Genomic DNA, 19,783 nt, shown 5'->3' with positions numbered 1-19,783 from the left:
TTCTATTAGGATAACTTAGTTTAAAGTGGTTTATCCTATCGGGCTTAGGACGAACTAGTCTAGCCTAGGCTATACCAGTTTCTCCTATCGCATGTAGGAATAATTAGTTTAGCTTAGGTAAAACTAGTTTCTCATGGAATCGGGTTTGGCCGGTAACATATACTTATATATATATATATATATATTTATATTTGAATTGTATTACAAACATTAATTATACTTATATTATGTTTATTCGATTCCGATGCAACATCCAACCAAATACTGTGATGAGCTAAAATAGCATTCCCAGAAGTGTTGACGTCAGACAGAAATGACGTCGCACATGTTAAATAGGTAATTACCGAATCTGATGATTGGTCAATTTTACAGTTACCTCCTAACGCTGAATGCAAGCTTCGTGGCGTCACAGCCCCGAATGCAAATACATGTGAAGATGAGACAGAGCCAAATAGCTGAAATAACCTATGCTTTATTTAAAATTTTTTTTTATTAAATGAAAGTAATAACACTAAATAGATAAAATTGAAGTTAAATAAATCAAATTTAAAATTTACAAATTAAATATTTACAATAACACTAGTCCCGGCAATAGGTAATGTGCCCAGAAGGCTGGCAGGATTGCTACGTTGTATGGCAGTGCTGCCAGCACCGGCTCATCTTCAGTCCGAAAATAATAAAAGAATCTTTTTGATATTATTATTATATTGCTTCATTTTTTTATATGTCAACTAATGTGACTAGTTGACAACGTTTAATCTTGGGTTATGAAAATAATACGTGGCTTGTGGTGCCGCCCTATAATACTTCATAATATCCCGTAGATGTCGTACAAGGCAACTACGGGAGTCATAGCCTTAACAGCTTATAAACGACAATAATATTCCTAAAGAGGTTTGAAGCCAGACAGGCTGCCGGAAGTTAAATCCTACCCAAATCAATTCGAGGCTTGGGCTTTAGGACCTCACATCTCCAAATGCAACCGGAAACACGTGAAGACGAGAGAGTGAGAACCTATCCTAGGCCACGTCAGCCGACGGCGCTTAACCTGCGAATCCCTCATGAAATCAAACGCAATTGAAAAGCGATTATAACATCCAACACCCCCAATTAAGGGAAATTATAATAACGGGGAATATATTTAAAGAGGGGAGAAAGTTTCAAACCAACGCCTTCGAGGGTTCTTACCCTAGGTATTTATTTTTAGAGTATCGGAGTGGAAGAAATAAAGCATACCGCCTGTTGAGATGAAATGTCGAATGATCGCATAAATTAAGACATTATTAAAAAGTAGGCCTCGTTGTTCATAAGAGTTAAATTATACTTTAAGCTAAAGTATGACTTGTCACTATCGCGCTTTACAATACGCTCCAAAGCACAGGACTCGCGTAAAAATTAAACCTTTAAATTTCAAGAATCATCTGTGTGTTTATAACCGACGTCGACGTCAACGATTTACTCGATATAACTGTTGCTTATATGCTGTCAAAGCTTTTTATCCCTTTGTCGCCTCGTACGACATCCGCGGGAAGACATGGAGTGGTATTCTAAAGCGGAACAATCACACGCCACGAATTATTTTCATAAAACGTTGTCAAAGACATATTAGCTAATTCGCATAAAGAGAATCTTAGTCATTAAATCTTAAAAAAAAAAACATCTATCCAAGATCTCGGTTCAATCGTCCCCATTATAACAACAATAACGCCAATTTTAACTAATAACCGAAATTCACGCGTGTTTTAACAACAACCAAAAACGAACACTTGAAAAAACAACGGAACACAAAAACGTGAAAGTTTACTTAGGTATCGTGTTCTGACAATAGGCCGATATCATGGAATTAGTACTGCTTTGTATGTACATAGGCTGCTATTTATGTATCCGGAATAACAAAATTAAACAAACATATATTATTACATATGGTTTTATTGTTTCTCGAAGTATTCTCCGCGATGATCTATGCACTTCTGCATACGATGAAACCAATTTTCAAAGCACTTTCTCCATTCTTATTGAGGTATGTCCAAAACGTGTGTTTTGAACGCATCAACGGCCTCTTCGCGGCTCGAAAAACGTTGACCACGTAATTTATTTTTAATGTTTGGAAGTAAATAAAAATCATTGGGTGCCAGGTCGGGGCTGTACGGCGGATGACCCGTCAATTCAATCTTTTGACCCTCCAAAAAATTATTTGTTTCAGCCGACTTGTGGCAGCTAGCATTGTCGTGATGAAGTATGATTCTGCGTTGTGGGTTGTTCTTTCGTATTTTTTCAAAGACTTCTGGCAAACAAATGGTGGTGTACCATTCAGAATTAACCGTCCTACTATTCTCTAGTGGCACTGTAGCTACATGTCCGTTGATACCAAAAAAACAAGCGACCATTTGCTTTAAAGTGCTTCTCGCACGAACAACTTTTGTTGGATTCGGTTCATCTTGAAAGACCCACACCGTTGACTGCTGTTTAGTTTCAGGGTCATAAGCATAGATCCAGGTTTCGTCACCTGTGTAGATATTATAAACAGCTTTTGACGTGCCACGGTTGTATTTTTTTATCATTTTCTTACACCAGTCGACACGAGCCTGTTTTTGATCTATGCTCAAGTTGTGCGGAATCCAACGCGAACAAATTTTTTTAACAATTAAATGTTCGTGTAATATCGCGTGTATACTCGTCATACTAATGCCCAGAGATGCCTCTATCTCGCGGTATGTAACATGACGATCTTGCATTACTAATTGTCGCACAGCATCAATATTTTGTTGTACCACTACCGATTTAGGACGACCCTCCTTAATTTCATCCGTGAGCATAGACCGTCCACGTTGAAATTCCTTAAACCAATAATACACAGTGGTTTTCGATGGTGCTTCATCTCCAAAAGTTAAAATCAGTTGTTCGATGCACTGTTTTTGAGTTAATCCACGCCGAAAATCATAATAAATCATCGCGCGAAAATGTTCACGAGTTAAATCCATGGCAATGAAGACAAGCTATTTTCAAAATTGGCGCCAATTGAAAAAAACAAATGACAGGGACATGAAAAATATTTATTCTCTAGCCGAAGAGTTCTATTTTCAAATGTTGTAATTACTTTTTAAATATTCTAGAATTATTGGCCAGTTCCGGATACATAAATAGCAGCCCTCGTAATAGTGTGCGTAACTGAGAGCGATTTTTTGGGGTTCCGAAGGCGAAATGATAAATTGGAACCCTTGTAGATTCATCAGTCTGTCAGTGTGATAAAAAATTCTTGATAAAGATACCTAAACAGATACAGCCAAAGTAGTAACAAGCAAAATTCACGACTTCAGAGCTATTAAATTAAATGGACAACACTCAACGGCCCACACTAAGGACATACATATGTTCTATATACTATATATAGACTAGCTTTTTTCCCCGGCTTCGCCAGCGTAAATTTTTCAAGGGAACAGTTATTTTTCCGGGACGGTAGGTACCCTATGTCCTTATCCATACTTCAAACTGCATACATTTCAAGAAAATTGGTCTAGTAGATAGAGCGTGAAGAGGTTATAAACGAAATTACTTTCGTATTTATAATATTAGTTAGGATTAATCACAGAGATAGCATTTTTTCCCAAAATAAATTAGTTTAAAACTTTAATAGCTAATGTCTTTCATAAAAACATGTAAAATTATTCTCAAACATATTTCCTTTTACAATTCACGTAGATTAATAATTTATATAATACTCATGAAATTAATTCATACTAATATTATAAAGGGAAAAGATTCGTATTTTTGTTTGTAATGGACAAACTCAAAAATTACTGCGCCGATTTTGGTGAAATTTGGCACAGAGACAGGCGAAACATTCAGAAGTAACGTAGGCTACTTTTTAAATATGGTTTTACCAGAGCAAAGCCGAGACGGGCCGCTTTTGAAGAATAAAATACACAAAATAAAAAAAAAGCATTTGTAACTCCTTGTCACAAAGTCGTATAAAACATCCAATGCAATAAAATCGAATACCGCAATCAAAAATCGAAGCCGGACCCTAATCGCGTTGCAATTAACTGTTATTAGTTATAACGTTATAACAGTTAGCAGCGGCAATTTTTGCGCAACGCAGTGTGAAAATAATTGATACGAAGGGACAAAGGCGACTTTATTGAAAACGGATTTCGCCCATTGTCGGGTTAAATATGGCTCGGGAACGGGCTGTGTTTTTGTTATTTCAGTGTTGCGGTATTAGGCAATAGGTGTTATATGATTGGGTTTGTCTTAGTATTAATTCTTGTATACGTATTTACCGAAAAATATCAAAATCAAATCATTTATTCAGAAATTAGACCTTCACAGGCACTTTTTTACGTCATATTCTAAATTAAGTAAATAATATTTACCAAAGCTACAAGCTAAGCATTTCGTATCGACTACTGCTGAGAAGAAATGCCGAAATAAAATCACGATGATACTTCATAATTCGCGCCACAAAAAGAACAAAATAAATACGTTTGCGTATTTGTTTTAACGTTCTTTGTTTAAGTAATTTTATGTTATTTAGGTACCATTTTGTTCAACCTGGCAGAATAAGAAACCATGTCGACCTCGGTGGCGCAGTGGTAAGGTTCTTGCCACTGAACCGTGAGGTCCCGGGTTCGATCCCCGGTCGGGTCATGATGGAAAATGATCTTTTTCTGATTGGCCCGAGTCTTGGATGTTTATCTATATATGTATTTGTTATAGAATATAGTATCGTTGAGTTAGTATCCCATAACACAAGTCTAGAACTTACTTTGGGGCTAGTTCAATCTGTGTGATTTGTCCGTATATATTTATTTATTTATTACAAGAGGAGAAAAGCATTACAACTAAAATGCCGAATGCCGTGTGAAGAACAACAAAAGCTTATTCTGGGCACCGAAGCTTAACGGCTAAGAAACTGTCGGGATTTTATTGTGGGTTTGATAGTAAATGGGCAGTAGGTAGTAAAGTAAGTTTATTATAAAACTTAAGGTAATAAATACCCTTATTGACCCTTAAGCGTAGCTGCGTTACAAAACTAATCTAGAACACGCTCAAATAGAGTATAGTTTTACGTGTATTAAAACAGTATATTCACAACGCTACTAAATAGTACATAACCTCACGTGATTTCAAGCGAATCCGCCTGTTGCGGTAAACGTGGTCCTGGCGTATTATGTTTTATTGTCACGCAAACACTGCGTGTATTACTCGTGTTCTGTTTAAACATGACATTTCACTGTATGACTATCCAAATATAGTTGATTCGAATAAACCACTATAATGATATAAGAAGCCTGGCAGAAAAAGCAAATATAAGAAGTGTTGGCTTGATGTCGTCAAGGATGATATGCGTGACAATGGTCTGACAACTAGGGTTGCTGACGATGCAAAGTGGAGACGAAGACGCTGGAAAACTGACTTTGACGCTCAACGGCTGAAGAAGAGACGCTCAGATGAGACCGAGAGACTATCTAATGCTATACTCGTGACGGAATACTTCGTTAGTTCATACAATTATCTATTCATGCATAACATATATTAGTAATGTTTCAAATGACATTTCATTTCTTAATTCTCCTTATCGAATAAAAAAATCAAGTAGGCATTGTTAAAGTATTCATTATAAATTTCTTAAATCTCTGTTGAAAATATTATAGATGTCTCTTTTTCAAACCAAAAACCACAATATTCGAAATAGGATTACATAGGTACATTAAAATATACTTTTTAATGTACCTATGGAAATAAATATATACAATAAATCTTAAATTAACTAATATGATATGCACTATCAGAATACATAATCAACTCTAAAATATCAAATACAATACAACCACACGTCTCTACGCTCAACATAGTTTAATTCAAAAACTATAACTCGTTTCCCGCCAAAACCCAAAACAATAAAAACTAATCATAAACAAATCGTTCCTGATTTAAATTCGGAACGCGCTGCGGTCTCGCCAGAGTGTACTATTTCGAAATAACGTTACGTTAAACGTTTAACAGGTGCACGCATGTAGTGTATTAGTGTTGTGGTTAACATGTGTCGCGTTGATTGTTTATGGCATCAATTAATGAAGGTACAGAACCAGAGAAAACTATATAGACGATTTTCATACAAGTTCTCGGCCCAATCAGGCTAACCTCATAAAAAGTGTCATTTTTAATAATCATGTAAATTCGTCCTCTTAATTTTTAACATATGTATGTATAAGACCTATATTTATTAATTTACGTCCTTGGAGAAAAGGCCGCGGTGAAGTTTGTTGCGCCGTTTCTTCTTCACCAGCGCTTTGGAAGTCGGCAGTAGATTTAGTTTAAGTAATTTTTTTGACGTCAATAAGTGATGTATATCATTGTAAACTGAATAAAGAATTTTGAATTAGAATTTGAACAGTCTGAATCGACATAATGTTGCTCTCTAATGTTGCCATTCATCCAAATGGAGTATTGTCATCTCCGTGATTTCTTTTGCGCCGCCACGCTTCACTGCCATATAAAGACAGGTCTCAAGATGAATTTAGACTTGTCCATTCAGTCTAAAAATGAATAACATTGAATCGACAAATTATGTATGGAACAAATGTTCCTGCCCGGCCCTGGCAGAAGGCATACCCACAAAGTGCTGGCTCGATGTCATCAAGGATATGCGTGACAATGGCCTGACGACGTGCGATGAGGGGGAGGAATAGTACGGAAAGCTCAGGTTATGTTTAAAGGCTGAAGGAAGAAAGCGGGAAAACGCTTAGACGAAAGAGAGAGAGAGAGTAATAGACAGAGATAGCCCGGCGAGGGTATCGCTTGTTTCCTTTTCTATAATCGATAACACATGACGTCATCACACTCAGAATGACAAACAAATATCAGTCAAAAACTAACCTATAACTTTCTTTTTCTTTTTTTAATTTATTATCTTATAAAAGATCTTACAAACATTATTTAATTAACTTAGCATAGTGAAACCACTAAGGTTTGAAATTATACTAAGAATTTAAGTTTACATCAGTCAATAAATATTGATGACCAAGATGATCAAGAAATGAAAATAGTAGAAATGAATATGAAAATAGGTTATTAATTTCATAATTGGCACCGCCCCGAAACCAGAAAAGGCACTATAAGGCATAATTGTAAACGATACAATAATACTATATTAAAAAAAAAAAACATTATGTCTGGTCCCGTAGGAATTATTTTATTTATTTATTTCACCAAACTTAACCTGTCATTACAGAAAACATATTCCAATACGACAGGTTAACCTTTTACATTATTTGTATATATGTTACTGTAAAATATACAGGTAAATCTTAGGTTTTTTCATAAAATCTTAGAATTTCGGTTGGTAAATGTAAGGATTTATAAATAATTGACGATTTTTTCGAGCTTTTGCCATTAGAATTTAGCATATGCTAGGTTTTGCTACTGACGGCTGGTAAATGTTGGTTTTGGGAACAAAACAATTAGTAATTCTTATTAATCATTTATTTTAACCCTTACATATTTTTATGTAGGTATCATAATTATTAGAGTAATTAATTAACTAAGTAATTAGTCAAATCCATACCCATTTTAAATTATTTTCATTTGGTAAGTATTTGTTATTTATAAATGTTTTAAACTTTTAAAGGTAATATATTTTAAAGGTATGGTATAACCTTTAAAATACTTCTTAAATAGTAAAAAATAATAAAAATAAAATTATTTTCTCAACATTTACCGTGCCTTTGTTGTAAATCTTAAGATTGACCAAGTGAATGGTGGTAAAAGTTCGAATCGCAAAATTGTTCAGACTTTTACCATTAAGAATTGGTAAATCTTAGGTTTTACATGAATATCTTAGGAGTTACAGTAGTTCGTGCTTTTATAGTAACATATATATATATATATATATATATATATATATATATATATATATATATATATTGTTGCTCCTGACTACGTATAATGAATAATTTTTAATGATTGACCTATCTGTACGCTCGTCATTTTATATTTGAGCCGGGGTACCTATGTTGCCAGCGTTTGTGCAACGTACTCACTATAATAATGTTGAAGCGCAGTACAAATGCTAAAATGTTCTAAACATTCAACATTTGAGTTTATTTTATATATAAACATTATATTTGAAGCGCAAATTAAAAATTAATCGTTCGACTTAGTCAATTCGTCTTTGAATAAATTTGGATCGTAACTAAACTTTAATCAAATGATGACTTTAGAAAAAAAAAAATTCTGACAAATTATCATTCGAAAATCTCTACAGATTTATTCAGATGATTTGTCATTAATAAACTGAAACAAACAAAAAATATTCAATCTCTCTACAAAATTGTACGTAATAGAAATGATTGATGTCAAATACTTCCCAAACTGGAAATCGATACTATAATCGGAATCAATAAAAAACATCACCCAATTTCCCCGCCAAAATCTCGTAAAAACAATAAAACACACTCGCAAGCGCCCTCTACCATAACACTTTTATTTCACTCATTCGATAATCGACTGCGTTCCGAAAACGATTTCCATCACTACGCTCAATCTTTATAACCTAAAAAGTACCGGAGTAATATAAACTTGTACAAGTTTCCAAATTCAATGTCACTCGCATTTAGCGCTATAAAAATAAGGTTTGAAATCGTGTGGTCGGGTGTATGTGTTTTTGGTGAGGAAAGAGAAGCGTGCTAGTCGTTCGGAATTCAAATATTGCAATATGGCGGCCAATGACATGTTAATATGAGCCTTGGGGACCGATATGCATAATTTTATAACTCCGAAGTTAGCAGAATTCAGTTCCGTTTGGATTTAGCGAAACATGTGCTGGTTGGCAAGTGTTTAGGAAGGAGCCATCTTGGTCACGGGAATCTTTATCTAAGTGTTTACCCAGTTTTTCCCAACGGCAAAGCGACGAAGCCCGCATTGCTACTTTTTTTTCTATACTTCACAAGGTCTTCAATATCCTTGTTTGGTAGGGTACGAGAATATTTTTTTTTACATTAAAAATACAAAGGAAACAAGCAAAAACAATTATAATGTAAATTATAGAGTAAATAGGTGAGAGAGTTAGAATATTGGAGCTGCTTCCTCTTCTTCCATCAGACACGAGAGGAGCAAGTGAAAGAAAATGCTTCATACGACAGATTCATCAGACTCAAACTCAAATATCTTTATTGCAGTAACAAGGTATAGATATCACGTACAATACAATAGAATCAACAGTTCACCCTTACAGGCGTGCAATATTAGCGTTATGTTACACTTATAACACATACTATGTTCTATATATGGGTACGTGCAGTACTTACAAATTAAACTGTTTGAACAACTTATAAGTAATTTGTCTTAATTTCACACGATATAATTATTTGTGGAATATATACCTATTTACTCACGAAAGGTACGTATGTATTACACTCATAGTATTCATCCAAATTGTAAAACACATGGTCAAATAACCAAGCCTTAAGCTTAAGTTTGATAGCTTGTAACATATTACCGATTATCACCATTATATGTGTTTCTACTTCACCTACATTTCAGACGTTTGAAGATTGATTTAATACCTACGTTTGAGCTCGGACTTTGAACTATATTTGTACAAAATTGTATCGAAATTGGTCTAGCGGTAAAAGCGCAACAGACAGACTTACCGATTGGATATCATAGAAACTAAAATTTCTATGCAGCAACGAGATCATAGCCTATCGTAGCAAAATCCTTAGTTTTTGTAGATTGTTGTACTCGTTCTTTCAATGTCAATTGCGGAAAAGAGAGAGAGGGACAAAACAAAGATTTACTACTACAAGCCTAATCAGAGAATTGAATGTTTATTAATAAGGCGGTTAGGGACTATTCACCACTTTCTGATAAATACTATATTGTTATCTGACAGATAAACTAACTGTATCTACCGCTAATCTGCCTAATGTTACACGCCAGTTATGTGTGCTTGTGTCCCTGTGTTGTGTCCGTAAAAGTATAATTTAAATTTATGGTTTCAGTTACGCGTATGTGATATATATTTGGACCGGATTAGTTTTATTTTTGTTGATGCTTTGACCGTTTTTAAGCATTTTGAAACTTGTCAAAGAATTTACTTATTATATTCATTAAATATATCATCAGTCAAGTCCATATTCAAGAATTATCAATGACTAGGCATTTACATTTGAGCGTATTTCCGTTTTTTCCGCAGCCGTTGAGCGTCGAAGCCCAGATTCCGCTGACTAATACCTAGTCAGTTAATTGGCATTGGTTTATTTCCAATTTTAAAACTAAATTTAAGTACACAACTAATTGTAAGTGCCAAAAAACGCCACAAAAAAAAACTTAACAAAGAAAGGAGTTAATCAACGAAAAAATAACGATGAAAAACGATTAAACGCTGTTAATATAACGCGTTATAGCCTACAATTCTCTTCGCAAGGCTACATCTTAATTTACTAACACAAAGTTGCAATATGGCTACCGACTTTTTCAATAAAACTGGCAACATCTGGCCGAACACTTAAGCGCGGGGGCGGAAACGAGACGGCAATACACCATAGTGTACTTGCTAGAGCGAGATAAACCGATTGGGGAGTCCAAGAGAAATTAATATGTCCTTTTCTTGAACGTAAGTTGCTTTATTATTTTATTATTGATGCTGGCCGTTCATATTACTCTATTATTATATTTTTTTTTGTTCGTTGTCTATGCCAAGTGTGAACAATTAGGGATGGGGATATGTTCGATTAAGATGTGATTTATTGATTCCGTTATGAGAAGGTATTTATATTATGACTCGTAAAGTTATTCTGTGTAATTTAATGTGAAGGTAAACATCGTGGGGAAACTTGCACACTGGTTGACAGTTTAAGTTCACTAGTGTGTACGCGATTACTTGCCACTAGACGCGGTAGGTAGTCGCAAAAGGCATGTCAGATGCCTTTAGGCGACTTGAATACAGTCCATAACCAGTGTTCGGGATAAGAAAGGAGATCGAATAAATAAAAGTAACTAAAATTAACTAAATTTTTATTTGATACGACAGACTCTTAAAAAAAATAATCTTTCAAATTATAATAACATTTATCAATCAGTAAGGATCTGAGATGCTTTTAAATAGGAAAGTGGACCCTGGGCTCCGACGCTCAACGGCTGAGGGAGAAACAGGGAAAACGTTCAAATGAAAGAGATTATTAACCGCAAAACAAATCTCGCTTTATACGACCACTAACCGCAAAACAAACCTCCCTGTGTTTTATTTGCGTAATTTCGTTTGGGTTGGTTTAAATTAAAATGCAATTATCGGAATTCGAAGAAAATTTGAGAAGAAACTCAGTGCATAATTATGTTAAAAATTATTTTATTATCTGACTGATCGTTTAATGTTCAGTACCTCCTCATCAGAAAGAGGTAGGCGGTGTTGGTGCCAACCTGTGAACCGAATGGAAACGGTTCGAATCCTACTCGTGCCGCATAATTTTACATACCAATCTGACTCAATAGTAATTTACATCGACCACCACTTGCTTCCGGTGATGGAAAACGTCGTGAGGAAACCTGCACACTGGTCGATTATCAACTTGTGTGTGAAATGGAGAAGGCAATGGCAAACCACTCCATTGCTAGTGCCATGAAAGTCGTGTGTGTTTAATTCCACGTAATGACCAAGACCCTCAGCCATGAGGGATACGACTATGATGAAGACTTAATTATATTTCTTCTCAACAGTGGTCGTACTGAATCGTTTGGAACTTTGAAAAATCCGTGCTAATTTATTCCTAAATGCGAATGTCTGTCTGTTGCATTTTCACGGCTATGTTTGGAACGTGGACCCGGCCCACGTTGGACCCTTCCTAAAACTTCCACCTCTCACACTTGATTTTAATTTTTTTATTATTATTTATATATTTTCTTGACATGTTTATTACATATATTTTGACATTTACTTGTAAAACATATACGTGATTTGTGATCTTCAAGTGTCTGAAAGTAACATAGGTATCTATTATGTTAGATTATGGAGATCGAGTATGTCATGCACAAATGGTCAAATGGTCAAACCGGTAGCGGCGTCGTGGATCGGGTCGGGAGGTTCCCTCTATTGTGGTTGAGCTTCGCGATGGCTGACTCACGCGTCAACGCGTGAACGGGTGCTGCCGGGGGAACTGGTCAGCTCGTTTCTCATATATTTTCATGTAAGTTAATTGTGTTGTTCACATCTATATATATATGTATATTTGACTATGTACATTATGTACTTTTATATATTATTAAAAAAAAAACATTGTGAGAAACAATAATGGTAAGCCGATCTGGCATGATAGGGACCGACACTGTTCAAATGAGTTTCTTTCGGCATTTCTTCTCAGCAGTGGTCGTTCCTAAATGCCAGTAGTTTGTAGCTTGTGAGAAATAACTATAAATATAAAAATTGACGAGAAAAAGTGCCTGTGAAGGTCTAATTTCTGAATAAATAATTTGAATTTGGAATATTCATAGTTATTGAATCGAGGTCAAGCACAGGCTACCGTGGGAGATTATTATATTATTTAAGATTTGACGTCAAAAAGTATCTGTTAAGGTCTAATTTCTGAATTATTTAATACTAGTTGCCCGGGACTTCGCTCCCGTGGGAATTTTGAGATAAAATATAGCCTATAGCATATTTCTATCTTGGATAATGTACCTTTCTGGCGAAATAATTTTTGAAAACGAGTTTTAGTTTCGGTGATTACACGCCTCAAACATACAAACTCAAAAAAGCTTATCTCTTTATAATAATAGTATAGATTTTACTTTGATTAATAAATTTAAAACAACATAAAATGTATTCAGTATTGCAGCAACCTTCTGTCATCTTTCTCTCGGTTGCATCCCGGGAATGCGAACCCGCGAAGCCCGGGCTCAGTGTAAAATAGTAAACTTCAAATGTTTGTTGTTTCGGCCGTGATTTTAACCGGCCGCCTGCCTGACATCAACCCTCCTTGGCAATGCTATTGTTACCTATAACAATCGCCACGGGAGTATATAGAGGTAGTCCTATTTTAGGGCGGAACCACTCGCCATGAGCCTTTGTATACCCTTTACTCTTACATATCTTCGGCAATCTTCAACCAATGTACTATATCAAATCGTTCCTGATTGCATTCTTTGCTGTGACACCCAGTAGCCGGGGACCAAATAAAAAACTAACCTTGAAATGAATGACTATGATTTTGCGACCGGCTAACTGCCTATAGTAATCTCTCTTGGGGAATGTTTTCGTTGCTTATCAGCTGTCAAAGCTTTTTATCCCTTTCCCATCTAATCGTCTCCGGAACATTCTATTTTAAGGTGGAAACCACACGGCTCTTAAATAAAAGCCGAATTAATTTGACTTATTAAGTATTTTATTAAATACAATCAAGAATTATCATTAACAAAATATTATCAATTAAGATCAGATCTCGTCTGATTTACTGTTGATAAAATTAAGAACTTTTGTCGGGGGATTAATGAATATATAATATATTGAATTGTTTACTCGCTTTTCGCTTGTATTATTATTTACTAGAGTTTCGGTCGCGTGTACTTCCCGCGGGAACACTTATTTTTCAGGGATGAAAGGTACCCTATGTCCTTTTCCATATTTCAATATACATGTATGCTAAATTTCAAGATTGGTTGAGTAGATAGAGCGTGAAGAGGTAACAAACATACTTTCGCATTTATAATATTAGTAAGGATAATAATTCAGATTGTTTGTGTAACACAACAACATGTATATAACAATAATTTGCAAAAACAATACTAACTACTGAACAATTATTTATGGAAGGGCAGCAAAAGGACAAGCGGGTCACGATGGTAAGCAATCACCGCTCCCAACAACATAACGGGAATTGAATTAATTCTAATCCTAAATAACATGTGAACGTCAGTTTATAACTGTTTCTTTGTTACATCTTCACGCTTTAGCATAAAATAGAAATATATTTATTTGTAGTATAAAGATTAGTGCATTATAATAACACAACCTTGACAATACGATTGCGAGATCTCAATAAGATTGGTATGAGAGGTTCGAAAAAAGTACTTATATCCTCTAATTTACAACCTAATGCCTCTCTTCCCGAAAAATGATAATCCCATGAGAAATTCAAAACTAGTTGAACTAAAAAGCGTAACCAATTGTAATTAAGTTATTTGCATCCTTAATATAAGTAACAGATCGTTATTATATATAATAGTGACAATTAAGGACCCTTACGGGCGCGGCGATCGAAGAGGGGTTGACTTGTCCATAATTACATCATATTGATTCAATTTCTTTTAGTAAATCAATTACTTTTTCATTTATTATTTGTTTCTTTATTATTATATTTTATTCTGTTTACAAGTTTATTCATTTATTAATGCACCAAGCTTCTCTTAAAATATCATGAAAAAAGAAAAACATTACTCACCACTAGCACTATTCTTGGCAGCACAGTCCTCCCGGTCGCCCAAAATTGCACTCACACTAAATTTCAACAACGGCTTCTTCTGTTCGTTATATTCCTCACAATTCCTCACCATCTCGTCGGTCAACTTCCCATCTTTCTCCGCTTCATCCCCAGATGCCTCCTGATATAAACTGAACCTTTTTTCTAACTCTTCCAGCCGCCTGATCCCAGATTTCTTACAGGCAAATGGTGGACAATCCAATGCTCCGCAATTAGAACATCGTCGAGATAAACTTGGTATATTCAGCACTTCTTTCTCATTCCTGTCTTGATAATAATCGTTATTATAATACAGTTGTTCGTTCTTCATGTTATATTCCTCCTCGTCTCTGCTTTTAGAGTCTTCGTCGTTTTCTATCTTCGATTCTGTTTCCTCATTCCTATTGTCTTCTTCTTCGGCCATCTTTGTTTCGTCGGCTTCCGGGGAGTTCTCTCTAGATCTCTCGTAACTCTGTCGTTGCAAAACATAATTTTCCAACTGTTGATTCAGGTATTGATTGTGGAAATTAGCTGTTTTTTGCTGATGCAAAATATTGTCGACTAGAAAGGGCGAGGTCATGTTAAAAGGGTTCGTGTTAGCCTTATTATAGCACAGATTCTGTATCGTCTTCAACATAATGTTGTGATCGAAACTTTTTTGTGCCACAAACGGGTTCAATTTCAATGGTCCATGTTTCAGATTTTCCGTTGGGTACATTATACATTCATAACGGTACTAAATAACTCGTTTTTTTTTTTTTAATTTAAATAATCATCGCACATCACTCGTGGTTCGAATTCCGAACGCGCATAGACAAAACAGTTCGAAATTCAAATTTGAACGTTCCGAAACGTAAACAACACATGTGTTTCGTGTTGCGTCTATAGAGCGACTGAATATAAGGGTGTGGTTCTTTAAGGGGCGGGTTTGAAACTGGGGTGGCTTTTTAGAAGCGCTTTTGTGTGACTAGAACCGTTTAAACGCGGCCTCCCCGCCTCCTCTATTGTATATAACATTGTTAATAACTTACGGATATATTTGTAAAAGCATAGGTCCCGTTATACTGGTCGCTTGAGCGACTTACAAAGTTTATGTTGCATTTATTGTTACTGTATTTCGACCTCTATTTACATTGAAATAAAGTGTTTGAGTGGAGGCAGTGTTTGCTGAGATAATCGTGTTTGGTTGAGATTTGTGTATGTGTGTGTCATAGACAAGGGTTAAATAAAAAGGTTGTAGTTAAGTGGTTTTTTTTTCGATATCTGCAAAGGATCGGATTCATTGTTTTTCCCAGTTAATCTGTGTTAGGGCGTGTTCAGAATAAAAGATTCTCAGGGTGTCTGTGGTCATTTGTTTATGGCATGAAAAGAAAAGTTTAACGGGACAATAGGAACTATCGTTATTGTATTTAATGACGCGTTTTATTTTTGTAAAATTACTAAGAGTTGCTAATTTTGATTCTGTCTTTATAATCTCAATAGATGTCGCCCGGGGCTTCGCTCCCGTAAAAAATTTTAAATAGAATATAGTATAGCAATCTTGGATAATGTACCATACTAATGGGGAAAGAATTTTTGAAATCGGCTCGGAAGTTTCGGGATAAAAGTACCCTTTGTGTTATTCCAGGTTGTATTCTATACGTGTACCAAATTTCATAACAATCCCTCCAGTAGATTTAGCGTGAAACTCTGTGTGTTTGTTACTCAAACACACTCCTCACAAACTTTCGCATTTATAATATTGGTGGGATATAGGATTAATTCTGTAGAGGCTCTACGGTTATCGTAGACAGTGCTACGACGTCCAGCAATCCAGATAAATAATGTAGACCATTCCTTACTTCTAGAGTGGATATTGTTCAATTTTATTCAGTTCATTACATTACGAGGACAAGGAGTTAAGAACCATTGGGCATTTAAAAGGAATATGCTTTTAGAATAAATAGTATATTGTTCTGTCTAACATTTATTACATTAAACACCATAACTTCTTAATTAATGTTATAAATGCGAAAGTAAGTTTGTTTGTTACCTCTCCACGCTCTATCTACTTAAGAAACTTCATGAAATTTTGCATTCATGTAGTTTGAAGTATGGATAAGGACATAGGGTACCTTTCATCCCGGAAAAATAACTGATCCCGTGGAAATTTTACGAAGCCGCGGGCAAAAAGCTAGTTTAAGAATATTATGGTGTCAATATGTTGTGGTATAGGTAACCACATTCCATCAGATACGGAACTCGGGAATTAATTTGAACAGGAAACAGGAGTCAGTTGACAAGCATGTCAACACAGTACCATTTTAAAATTATTTCCAAAACTAGATAATTTCAGATTGACAACATAACATTTTAAAACATAAATGTCGGTATAGCTCACAGATATATTTTATGTAATGCTATATCTGTGGTAAAACTACAATCAATTGTTCAACATTTATCTACAAAACGCAAGATTTGTAAAAAATAATAATAATTATATTTCTTGTTAAAATTACAACAAAAAATGTTCATTTCGCATTTGACACTTAACAAATGCTTAAACGGAACGCAGCATTTATACTCTATGGTCAGACCAGTACTGGCTGCTTGTGAAGGAAAACGAAACTTGAAGAAAAAGAAAATTCGGAATTAGCCACACCCCCGCGCTGTGTTATTGGTCGATTCCCTCATAACTAAAGGTCTTAAACACATGTATACATGCAAAGCATTTTGATCTTTAAAAATTATGCAGTAAAAAGTATTATCCGTTGACGAAAATTGGTAGTATTTTAGTTTCGAAATGCAATAAGTGTAGTCTATGAATTTAATTTGCAAGCATTTGATGACGTCACAATGATACGGTGACCTTCCTTTTTCGTGTTATTTGGCAAATTTTAAAGTAATTAACTAAAAATTTAAAGAAAATAAATAAAAAAATCAATAAAAATACATTTTTACTGTCTACTTATTCTTTTCTATTATCTTTGAACATCAAGTTATTACAAGACACACTCATAACCTTGACAAATTAACTCAACAGAGCATTACACACCATAAAAGTAAAATACAAAACGAATTTCACGTCTATTCCATTTAATCAATTGTGATTGTATTTGCGTGACATATTTTTCAGTTATCATTAAAGTAAAATTTATACTGGAATGTAAGTATTTTTACACATAATTGACTAAGTATTTGTTTGAATAAAAAAAATATGTATTTATACAACCAAATATAATAATTAAATGTCACTTTAATTTATCAGACTAATTACAATTGAAAAAAGTATCTAAGTATATCAAATTTTATACTTGACACATGAACGTGATGTGACGTCATACAGACGTCACGTTTTTGGAGTCAAAAGCATTCCTAATATAAATAAATAAGAGCGTATATAAAAGGGTCATTATTAAAACTGATCAATTAAATTGACGTGGAATTTATTATAAATCTGTATGCATTTTGGGTCTCTGAATTTCATCGCGAACAGAAATAGATTTAATCTTCCAGTGTGAATTCACTGGTTGCTGTTGGTTCATCGTAAATTATTTAAATAATTGATATTACTGTATTAGGTGTAAAGCTGTAAGAACAGTATAAATAATGAAAATTAAATAAATTTTATATGTCATCAAGTAGGTAGGTACCTAACCAATGTGTAATTTTAACATGAACATAAAATATTTTTTTTTTATAAGACGAATCACACAGATTGAGCTGGCCCCAAAGTAAGTTCGAGACTTGTGTCATGGGATACTAACTCAACGATACTATATTTTATAACAAATACATATATAGATAAACATCCAAGACCCGGGCCAATCAGAAAAAGATCATTTTCCATCATGACCCGACCGGGGATCGACCTCTCGGTTCAGTGGCAAGCACTTTACCACTGCGCCACCGAGGTCGTCATTATCTTTGCTTAAGTAGTATAGTTCCCGCTGTCTGTCCCTATGTATGCTTAGATCTATTAGAACTACGCAACGGATTTTATGCGTTTTTTTTAAACAGATTCAAGAGTTTTAGGTGTATAATTTGTTAAGATCTTCCCGAGCGAAACCGCTAACGGGCCGCTAGTCATAACATACGATATGCCTCTTTTTCGATGTGTGTAAAAAATATAATTTATCACAACTTCCCGCATATTACAGCGCATTGAAATCATTGTCTATTGTTGTAAAGGGTTCGCTGTCATAACAATTACTTATTTAAAGTTTGCAATGAGGAAGGGTCCAGGTTCGGATGAAGTGAACGGCGACGGCGCAGTGATTTTACATTATTTATACATTAAATTAGAGGGAGATTTATAGGATGGTTTTGTAGGTCTTTCAGGCAATCACTACTTTAAAAGATTTAAGTAATTTTTGTACACAATTAGAATGAGACACGGAATGTTTTTTTCTGTCTACGGTTGTACTAGTGAAAAAATAGGTTGGTAAGAATATTTATTTATTATATAGCCTTTGACCGCGGCTTCGCCCGCCTTAATTTTCCTGTATAATTGGTACCCTATGTCCTTCTCCACACTTCAAACTACATGTATGCAAAATTTCAAGAAGATTGATAGAGTAGATAGAGCGTGAAGACAAGTATTTATTCAAGTTAGGTTTTTAGTTAGGATACATTTTCTCAATGTAAAGTCCATCCCTTTTATTGAACCACTAAATTATAACCATAAAAAAAGTTTTTATTTTTTAAACCGAAATTAATTGCGCCAAAAGAAACAAACGGTCGATATTTGAATTTGACACACATTTAGGCGGGAATCGGGCGCACGTGCCGCCATCTTTTGTGAAATTCGACACGCTTTCCTTTCATAAATTAGCAATGGAGATTTGGAATTGTCATAATTATATTTAGCTTTATTTACGAGGTCTTTAGCAGATAAATTGGGGATTTCATGCTTTGGTATTTAATTTTATATTTAAATGTAGCACGGTCGTGATTTGTGTAATGCAATAAAATTATTATTAGCATTAAAAAACAGAAAAACTAGATCCTTTTTAAAATATTAATATGAAGTATTATACAAAATTGATTTTATAGTGTTGTGTATTGTTGATCAAATGGGTTTTCAAAGGTACCTAATTATGTAAATAGTGCCATCTTGTGAGTAGTAGCCGTGTCATTTTAATTGTTTTAAGAGCCATCTATTGTCGGGTAGCCGAACTTAAATCTTTAAAGTAAATACAAAAATTGGAAATTTTTGGACAGACAGATTGGGATTTTTTTTGGAAACTGTGGTCGAACAGTGTGCTAATCTTTAGCTGATTCAGTATATATTGCAGTAAATAAATAAAAGCATTCATACTAACTACGCAATGTTCACACATTCGCGTCCG

The 19,783-nt window shown here is 34.7% G+C and overlaps 1 protein-coding gene across 1 annotated transcript in view; it reads right to left on the bottom strand.

Annotated features, from left to right (window-relative positions):
- The window catches only part of Dbx, a 36,374-nt gene extending 21,071 nt beyond the window's left edge, over nucleotides 1-15,303 (bottom strand). The window contains exon 1 of the mRNA XM_053766024.2: nucleotides 14,436-15,303. Within this exon, the coding sequence (XP_053621999.1) occupies nucleotides 14,436-15,171 (736 nt within the window). The 5' untranslated portion in view covers nucleotides 15,172-15,303. The remainder of the gene's footprint in view (nucleotides 1-14,435) is intronic.
- Nucleotides 15,304-19,783: the final 4,480 nt, after the last annotated feature.

Source organism: Plodia interpunctella, chromosome 28 (assembly GCF_027563975.2).
Source record: "Plodia interpunctella isolate USDA-ARS_2022_Savannah chromosome 28, ilPloInte3.2, whole genome shotgun sequence".
NCBI classification, from domain to species: domain Eukaryota; kingdom Metazoa; phylum Arthropoda; class Insecta; order Lepidoptera; family Pyralidae; genus Plodia; species Plodia interpunctella.
The sequence above is the reverse complement of the archived record's forward strand: the minus strand, read 5'-3'. Positions and strand labels throughout refer to the sequence as shown.